This window comes from Calonectris borealis, chromosome 30, assembly GCF_964195595.1.
Source record: "Calonectris borealis chromosome 30, bCalBor7.hap1.2, whole genome shotgun sequence".
Classification (NCBI taxonomy): domain Eukaryota; kingdom Metazoa; phylum Chordata; class Aves; order Procellariiformes; family Procellariidae; genus Calonectris; species Calonectris borealis.
This window is the reverse complement of record NC_134341.1, coordinates 826,486-834,932: the sequence shown is the minus strand read 5'-3', so window position 1 is coordinate 834,932 and position 8,447 is coordinate 826,486. Positions and strand designations below refer to the sequence as shown.

Here is an 8,447-nt window from a genome sequence, read left to right as displayed (position 1 = left end):
CCGGTCCCGAACGCGCGGGAGCCCCAGCGGGGCCGCCCCCCGCCCCCCGCCCGGCTCTTACCCCCGCGGCCGCCCTACGCCGACGGGCCTCGGGGCGCGGGGCGGACGGTGCTCCCCGGCGCGGCCATTTCCAGAGGAAAGTAGGTCCCGCCGCCCGCCCCCGCCCCGCCCCGCCCGCCCGCCCGCCCCACCGGGGCCGCCGCGCTGCGCCCTGGGGGCCGCGGCCGGGGGGCGCCGCGCCCGCACTACTTGGCGGCGGGGGTTCGGGCGGAGGGAGACGGCGCGCGGCGGGCGCTGCGGAGGAGGGGGGTGTGACGGCGCGGGCCGCAGCGCACGCTGCCGGGAGGGATCCCTCCGCGACGCTTAACCCCGCCGGCGCCGGGGCGGGCGGCGCGCACGTGGGCACGGCGGGGCGGCACCGGGCAACGGCGCTGGCTCCGCCCCCCCCGCCCGCCCGCGCGGGGACCGGAGCGGCCCTGCCGGGGACGCGGGTGTTCGCGGGTGTCCGTAGGGAGGGCTCCGCGCCCGATCCCGGTGTCCCCGGGGCAGCCGCCGTGCCCGGTTCTGGCTCCCGCGTTGTGCCCCGAACGCGCGGGACGGGCGCCCCACGGCACCCGCGTGCCCTGCCCCCCGCGTGGGGCGACGCCAGGTACCCGTGGCCCCTGCCGGTACCGGGCAGCCAGGGCCACGCACACGGGAAGCCCCACGCGTATCCCCTTACCCGCTCTGCACCCTTCGGCCCCACGCGGACCCCCAGCCCTGGGTGGGTGGGGGGAACACGGGCCGGGACCCCCCGAGCGGGGCCGGATCAGCCCGGCCGCCGTCTGCCGCCCAGCCGGGACGCAGCGGGGCAGCCCGGGAACCCTGCTCTGGTGAGGAGAGCAGCGCCGGACCCCCGCCCCGTTACAGGCGGGGACCCCCGGCAGGGACAGAACAGCCCCGGGGGGACCAAGGACAGGTATGGGGTGGGCAAAGGGCCCCCCCGGGAGCCCAAGACCCCAGACCCAGAGTCTGGGGGGGGGGGGGGGGGATGCGGGGGGCCACTCCGGGGGCACAGACCCCCGCTAGCCCCCAGGCTGTGACCCGCTCCCCTCTCCATTCCACCCGTGGGGGCACAGAGCGGCCCCCCCTGCACCCCACTTCCCTCCTCAGCAGCTCCCTGCTCCTCTCTAACAGCATAATTGGGTAATTAGCAGTAATTAGCCTGACTGGGTGGAGATAAGCCACATGGGGAACCGCAGCCAGGCCAGGCACCCTGGTATTGCAGAGCCCCCCCCAACTCACCCAACGCCGGGCTGCAGCTCTCCAGGGGGATGGGGCTGCAGACCCCCGAGGGTCCCAGTGACAGCCCCAGGGTGCTCAGCCCGATGGGGGGGGGGGGGGGGGGCTCTGCCCCACAGTGCATTCGGTGTTGGGGGGAGCCCAATGCTGGGGTGTTGGGGGACCCCCACATGCTTCCTCACCTTCCCCCCCCACCCCGGGGCAGGAGCAGCCCCCCCAGCCCCAGCCCAGGCTCTGAGGGGGTTCGCAGACAAAACAACGTTTAATTGTTCCAGCCCCGCGGCCCCGACTCCCACGAGCGACGGCTGCCAGCGCGGCACAGCCGGACCACGGCCCCGCGCCAGGAACAACACCCGCATTCAGCCCCGGCTCCCCGCGGCCAGAGGGGGAATGGCCCCAGCGTGTCCTTGGAGGGGGGGGGGACACACAGCAGCTACGAGTAGGGGGTGCTCCCCAACTGGGACGGGACCCCTGCCCCGCTCCCAGCCCCTAGTGAGCCCCACAGCCTGTGCAAAGTGAGTGGCCCCGTACAACAGCGGGACCACGGACCCCCCGAAGCCACCGCTGTGGTCTGGGGGAAGGTGCCATGGGAGGTCTGCCCCATCCCGGGGGTCTGCCCCGGGCCGGGCTCACATCAGGTGGCAGCCGGTCGATCTGCCGTAGGAGTTGTCCAGCCGGTCGATCTCCTCGATGATCTTTGTGAAGATCCCCTGGGTCACCTGGGGACGAGGGGACGTCAGCCCCAGCCCCCTGGGGACCCCAGCCCCAGGTGGGGTACGTCACCCTGCCCCAGACCTGGTTCTCCTTGGCCGAGGACTCGAGGAAAATGGCCCCCCACGACTCCGCCAGCTTCTTCCCTTCATCAGTCTTCACCTCCCGGCTGGAGACACAGCAGAAGACGGGCAGGATGGGCCACCGGGTCCCCGGCGGGGGGGACAGCAGGAGGGGACGGGACCCCCAGAGCCCTCCTTACCTCTGCGGGGACAGGTCCGCCTTGTTCCCCACCAGCACGACGGGCATGCTGCGGGCATGGGGAGGGTGAGGGCCCGGGCCCCCCCTGGGCACCCACCTCCCCGGGAGGGACAGCACCTACCGCGTCTTCCCCCGGCTCTCGTACAGCTTGTTGTGAAGGGTCTTCACCACCTGGAAGCTGTGGGAGGAAGGGGAGATGAGTGCCCCCCGCTGGGGTCCCCCCCTCAAGGGGGACCCAGCCCCAGCCCCGAGGGCAGCTGGGTCCCTCACCTCCGCAGGGACGTCACCGAGTACACCAGGACGTAGCCGTGGATGCCGATGACGAAGGAGTGGGGCAGGATGGTGTACTCGTCCTGGGGGAGGGCAGGGCTCCTGGTAGGGGCAGCTCTGGGGCCAGCAGCCCCTCGCCCCCCCCCAGGACCCCCCAGCCCCCAGTGTTACCTGCCCGGCCGTGTCCACCAGCTGGAGTTGGAACTCGTCCTTCCCCACCACCACCATCTTGTTGTAGGCTGTGGAGGTGGCACCAGGTTAACGGGGCTGCCCGGGACCCCCTGCACCCCCCCCACCAGGGGCCAACCTCCCCTCCACTCCACTCCGGTGGTGCCTCAGCCCCTGGCACCCTCAGCACAAGGTTTTGGGGCACAGCCCAGAAGCGGGGACACATCTGTCCTCATCACCCGTGGCCCCATGGAGGCAGCAGGAAGGGGGACCCCAGGCAGGCATCCCCCCCACACCAAACTTACTGCTCTCCACCGTGGGCTCGTAGCACTCCACGAACTTCCCCTCCACGAACTGGTGGGCCAGGGAGGTTTTGCCTAGGGGGATGAAGCACAGGGATGGGGGCCGGGGGTCCCAGCATCACCCCGGGGCAGGGGAAGGAGCCCAGCCGAGGGAAGGGATCCATCTCGATGCCCCTGCACTTGCCGCCCACTCCCCGAGCGGGGCAGCAGACACGGCCCCGGGGTGACGGGGGCTCCCGGGGTGGGTGTCCTGGCTGAGCACGGCCCCACAGCCCCCACCTGGAGTGGGGACCTGCCGTGCTATGAGCCCACGGCGGCGGGAAGCACCCACGAGGGACCCGGCACAGCCCCCCCGGTGCACCCCCTGCCCCCGGCAGTGCCCTGTGGGGCAGCCCCGCTCCCACGCACCACCCGGGCAAAGCCGCATGGGGCAGAGGGCACAGCCCCTTCCCACGCCGCCCCGCCACGAGACCCCACGCACAGCCCCCCCCCGCACTGACCCACGGCGCGGTACCCGAGGATGAGCACTTTGCGGTGGCGCACCAGCGGCATGGCCCACGCCGCGCGGGGGGGGGGCGGGCGGCGCGGGCGGGCGCGGCACACGGCGCTATAAACCGCCCGCCGCGGCGGGGGGGCGGTGCCGCCGCCACTACACCGGCGGTCCCACGTGACCACAACACCGCCCGCCCGCCCGCTCCCATTGGCCACGCGGCTGCGGTGGGGGCGTGGCTCGGCGGCGGCGCAGGCGCGCTGGCCTCCGGGGCTCCATTCATGAAAACGGAGGGAACGGCAGGGGCCACGTGGTGGCCGCACACCTGAGCGGACCCGGGCGGGGTGCCCGCCTCCTGCCCCCCCGCCCCGGCCCGGGGACCCCCGGGAACACCCGCACCCACCTCCTGCCCCCCGAGATCCCCACCCCGGCCTCCCCCAGCCCCAGGGACCCCCAGCCCCGCAGGGACCCCCAGCCCCCCAGGATACCCAACCCCAACCCCATCTGCCCCGGGACCCCCGGGGATGCTCCAGCCCCCCGGGATGCCCGACCCCAACCCCAGCCGCCTCGGGACCCCCGGCGATGCCCCAGCCCCCCGGGATGCCCGACCCCAGCCCCAGCCCTCCCGGGCCCCCCGGCCCGGCCTTGCGCAGCCCCCACTCCCAGCCACGGCTCCACCAGGGCCATAGAGTCTCTTTATTTATCCAAACAATTAAATAGTAGTATTTCTTTTTTTTTTTTTAAACAGAAGTGGTTAAAAGCAGGCTGGCCCCCTGCCCCGTGGGGCGGGCCCCACTGCCGGGGCGGGCAGGCGCGGGGGACATTTATATTACCATTTATAAATAGAAAAATAAAACTCTCAAGCAGGGCGGGTTAGCGGTTAGCGCGGTTAGAGCCAGGCCCGGCGCAGGGTGCCCGTGCCCGCGGCAGACAACCCGTCCAGCTGCCCTGCGGCACTGAGCTGCACGGGGACGGGGACAGGGACACCACGGGTGACGGAGGGACAGACCCAGAGCTGGGGGACGGGCAGGAACGGCTGCCAGATGCTCAGGGCTGATTCGGCATCCCCCCGCCTTGGACTGGATTTGGCCCCAGGGCAGGGTCCGGTGGTGCCCGGCCTCGGCTCGACAGGCAGCAACCCCGGCCCAGTCGCAGCGGTTAATAAGCAATAAATACAGGGGGAGCGCGCGGGGGTCCAGGGCACGGGGACCCGGCCAGGCACCCAGCAGTGCTGCGGGGGGGCACCGGGACACGGGAGGGGGCTGAGCCCAGGTCCCTGGGCCACCCCACAACACCCCATCCCAGGGACCCCGTCCTCACCACCCTGGGGAGCGCTGAGCTGAGAGGCACCCTGACCACCCCGTGGGGCTGGGGGTGCCCCCGTGCCTCCTCCCCAGCACCTGCCGGTCTAAGGGGGGGCCCAGGGCTGGAGCCCTCCGCTTCCAGTGTGCAGCGACTCGGGAGGCCGGGGACCCCTACGCCTGCAGGGCCTCGTGGCCCAGCACGCCCCCGGCCAGCCGGTAGAGCAGGCGGGAGTACCAGTGCATGCCCGCCTCCGGTGCCGTCCCGTTGCCCGCCTCGGCGCGGGCGGGCAGCAGCGAGAGGAGCCCGTGGAAGAGGCGGAGAGGGGCAAAGGCGCGGTGGGCCCAGCGGTGGCTCTCCAGGACGGCGTAGCAGGATGCCAGCACCCCGTTGACCAGCAGGGTCCCGTGGGAGGTGAGGGGGGCGAAGACCCCCACGCCATCCTCCCGCGAGACCCGCAGCACCCGTGCGGGGCGCAGCCCCTGCCCGCCGGCCCCGTGGGCCAGCACCGCGTCACCCGGCCGCACACGGCGGGCAAAGACGGGCAGGAAGGCAGCCGTGCCGTTGGCTGCCCCCCGAGCCGCAAAGACCAGGTGGGACGGGGTGAGGAGCAGCCGGCGCGCCGGGCTGGCTGTCTCGATGGCCACGAAGGAGGCGCGTTGGCCCAGGTCGCGGTCGAGGAAGAGCAGCACCTCGGTGGGCACCAGGCGCCCGCCCGGCTCCGCGCCCAGCACCCAGTCGCCCTGGCGCAGGTCGGCCAGGCCCCGGCGCTCGCCGCTCCGCAGCGTCACGGTGGCGTGGCCGGGGAAGCAGCCGCCGGTGCGGATGGCCAGTGAGTTATCTGGGCGGATGGAGAAAGCCGTGGGTCCCCCGTCCCCACTGGTCACCTCCACCGGCCACCACCTCCAGAGGGGAAACGGCCCCGAGTGGAGCCGCCCCCCCGGGGCCCCCAAACCGCCCCCGGAACAAAGCGGGTATTTTCCGAAGCCCCCCCGGTTCCTGCGCACAGCTCCCAGGGAGGCCGGGCACTGCAGGGCCCCTTTGTCCACCCCGCACTGACGCCCTTTGTTCGGGGCTGGGGACGGTGACATTTACGGCCACTTTCACTTTCTGTCGATTGTCACTTCTGGGCCGGACGGGGGCTGCCGGCCGGAGCAGCCGCAGGGCTGGGGGCCGCGGGCTGGGCTGTGGCCGTCCGGACCGGCTTAACAACCCTCGCTGTGCCCCGCACCGGGAGCTGAACCACAAGGGTGGCTCCGGCTGGGCAAAATTTGGGGGCGGAAGTGTGTTTTTTGCCAATCTGGTGGCTGGAAAGGCCGGGGGGAGCTGGGCTGGGGCCAGACACGGGCTGAACCCGCTGGGGCTGGACATTGGCTGGAGCAGGGCTGCATCCCGTGCGGATCCGGGATGCCAAGGAGGAGCAGAGGGGGCTGCGGGGCCGCAGGCTGGGATGCTTATGGGGACGGCAGCCCCCCGCCCGGGCAGCAGCCCCCCGTGTGGTACCTGCTTTAACGGAGACGTGGATGTGCGCCTTGGACTCGTAGTAGACCCAGTCGAAGCCGGCCTCCACGGCCAGGCGCGCCAGCATGCCGTACTTGTGGCGGTCGCGGTCGGAGGTGGTGATGTCCAGCGCCCGGCCCTCGTAGTGCAGCGAGTCGGGGAGGTGGTGCCCATCCTCGTCCCAGCCCTCCGTCACCCGCAGCTTCACCCCCGGCCACATGTTCATCACCGCGATGGCCAGCGAGTTCACCCGCTCCTTGCAGCGCTGGGGGGGGGACCAGCACCGGTGTGACCCCCAGCCCCGCTGCAGTGCCCGGTCCCTTCCCTGGAGGGTCCTGCACGCAGATGGACAGACGGACACCGGGCCTGCACAGGGCTTGGAGGGAGCCCGAAGGGGCTGCTGGGGGGGGGGCAGATGGGGTGTCCCCCCCAGGTGCAGAGAGGGGCACGGCCGAGCTCCCCCCCCAGCTGGGCGCAGGTTGAACGTTAACGTGCCCCAGGGTCCCGTGGTGGAGTCGCTCCCCGGCGCGCGCAGCCGGGCAGAACGGGCAGGGGACCGGGACGGTGTCACCTTCCCTGCGGCCGTGGCCGTGACTGATTAACCCGGCGGGGGGGTTGTGGGGCAGAGCCGGGGGCGAAGCTGACCTTGAACCAGACCCGAGTCCCAGAGCTCAGTGCCAGCCAGGCAGGGCAGGGCCGGGGGGGGCACCGGGGGGGCCGGGGCTCCAGTGCCCAGAGCCGAGGGTGATGGCGGGGGATCCCAGGCGGCTCCAGGGTCCCTCTCCCCATCAGCAGCACCAACGTGGGGTGCAGGGGTTGGAGCTCCCCCCGGTCCCTCCCCAGCAGCCGGTGAGATCGTGGTGTCCCTCCGCACCCCGGTGCTCCCCGTCCCACCGTGCAACAAAGCCGCTCCCGGGAACGGGGGGCCGCGGGGGCGGGAGTGCGGGGCGCGGGCCCGGGGCGGCCCGGCCAGGGGGGCGGCAGCGGCGGGGGGGCAGGAATGTGCCCGGCCCGGCCCGGCCCGGCCCGGCCCGGCGACAATAGGCGCCTTCCAGCCCGGCGCTGACCTCAGGCCCCGGGAATGCCGGCACGGCCACAAAGGGCCCTTTCAGCCGCCCGCACCCCGGGCCGGCTCCGCGCCCGCGGCCCCACCGGGCCCCGCCGCCCCGGCCCCGCCGCCCCCGCCGCCCCGGCCCGCGGGAGTCGCCGGCGCCGCCTGGACCACTCGCAGCATCCCCCGTCGCCATGGCGACCGCGGAGCCGCCCCTCGCCATGGCAACCGTGAGCATCCCGGCGGGGCGCGGCGCGTCCCGGGCTCCCGCCGTCCCGGATCCCCCCCGGGAGACGGGTCCCGAGGCCGCCCCCTCCCCGCTGACCCGCCCCGCCGGCACCGCCCCGGGGCCGGGGCGCGGAGGCGCTGGGAGGGCGGAACCAGGGTCGGATCCCGGGCCGCCCCCGTCCCGTTAATCCCCGACGGCGGGTCCTTAATACCCAACGCGGCGCGACCGCCCCGTCCCGGGGCTCCGGTGCCGCCGCATCGCCGCCAAGGGCCGGGAAACGGTGGCGGGGACCGGGGCGAGGCATAGTGCGCCCCGGGAGGGTCCGGGAGCCCCGGGAGGGTCCGTGCGCCCCGGGGAGGATCCGTGCGCCCCGGGGAGGGTCGGTGCCCCCCGGGGAGGGTCGCTGCGCTCCCACCTGCCCCCCCGCCGCCCCCGCGTCCCCGCGCCCCCGGGAGCGAGGCCGGGCCGGGCCGGGCGCAGCCCCCACCTCGGTCATGAGCCGGTCCGCCCCCGTGTTCTCCTCGTCCTTGAAGATGATGTCGGGGTTGTAGTTGGGCACCAGGTCCCTGAAGCGCTCCGAGCCCCGCAGCACTTTGCCCTCCGCCTTCCCGCTCGCCCCCAGCGTCTGCTCGGGCACGTTGGGCACGAACTGCTTGTAGAGCAGCGGCGAGAGCTGCCGCCGCCCCAACCGCCGCCGCCCCACCGGGCCCCGGCCCGGGCCGCAGCCCAGCGCCGGCGCGGCCAGCAGGCAGGCGGCGAGGCCGAGCAGGCCGAGGGCGAGCGGGCTCCGCCGGGGCATCCCGGCCGCCGGGCCCCGCTGCCTCCGCGGGCCCCGCTCAGTCGCCGGGGGCACGGGTGGCCGGGGCGGGCATGGTCCCGGTA

General features: G+C 73.9%; 2 protein-coding genes across 2 annotated transcripts; both read right to left on the bottom strand.

Annotated features, from left to right (window-relative positions):
* Window positions 1-1,524: 1,524 nt before the first annotated feature.
* Window positions 1,525-3,553, bottom strand: RHEBL1 (RHEB like 1). The gene is made up of 8 exons (XM_075133999.1): window positions 3,494-3,553; window positions 2,997-3,068; window positions 2,695-2,762; window positions 2,524-2,606; window positions 2,375-2,431; window positions 2,255-2,302; window positions 2,077-2,161; window positions 1,525-2,000 (listed from the first exon to the last, which is right to left on the bottom strand). Exons 1-8 carry the CDS (start codon window positions 3,543-3,545, stop codon window positions 1,911-1,913), a joined length of 555 nt encoding a protein of 184 aa, XP_074990100.1. The 5' UTR covers window positions 3,546-3,553; the 3' UTR covers window positions 1,525-1,910.
* Window positions 3,554-4,156: 603 nt separating this feature from the next.
* Window positions 4,157-8,364, bottom strand: DHH (desert hedgehog signaling molecule). The gene is made up of 3 exons (XM_075133998.1): window positions 8,053-8,364; window positions 6,289-6,550; window positions 4,157-5,626 (listed from the first exon to the last, which is right to left on the bottom strand). Exons 1-3 carry the CDS (start codon window positions 8,362-8,364, stop codon window positions 4,959-4,961), a joined length of 1,242 nt encoding a protein of 413 aa, XP_074990099.1. The 3' UTR covers window positions 4,157-4,958.
* Between the last annotated feature and the right edge of the window lie 83 nt (window positions 8,365-8,447).

Coding starts and splice junctions, on each gene's coding strand:
- RHEBL1 (XM_075133999.1), bottom strand. CDS start 3,545: ATGCCGCTGGTGCGCCACCGCAAAGTGCTCATCCTCGGGTACCGCGCC. Junction 2,607..2,694: donor TGGTGGACACGGCCGGGCAG/GTAACACTGGGG, acceptor GCCCTCCCCCAG/GACGAGTACACCATCCTGCC. Junction 2,432..2,523: donor TCGGTGACGTCCCTGCGGAG/GTGAGGGACCCA, acceptor TTCCTCCCACAG/CTTCCAGGTGGTGAAGACCC.
- DHH (XM_075133998.1), bottom strand. CDS start 8,364: ATGCCCCGGCGGAGCCCGCTCGCCCTCGGCCTGCTCGGCCTCGCCGCC. Junction 6,551..8,052: donor CGGACCGGCTCATGACCGAG/GTGGGGGCTGCG, acceptor TCCCCCCCCCAG/CGCTGCAAGGAGCGGGTGAA. Junction 5,627..6,288: donor CCACGTCTCCGTTAAAGCAG/GTACCACACGGG, acceptor CCATCCGCCCAG/ATAACTCACTGGCCATCCGC.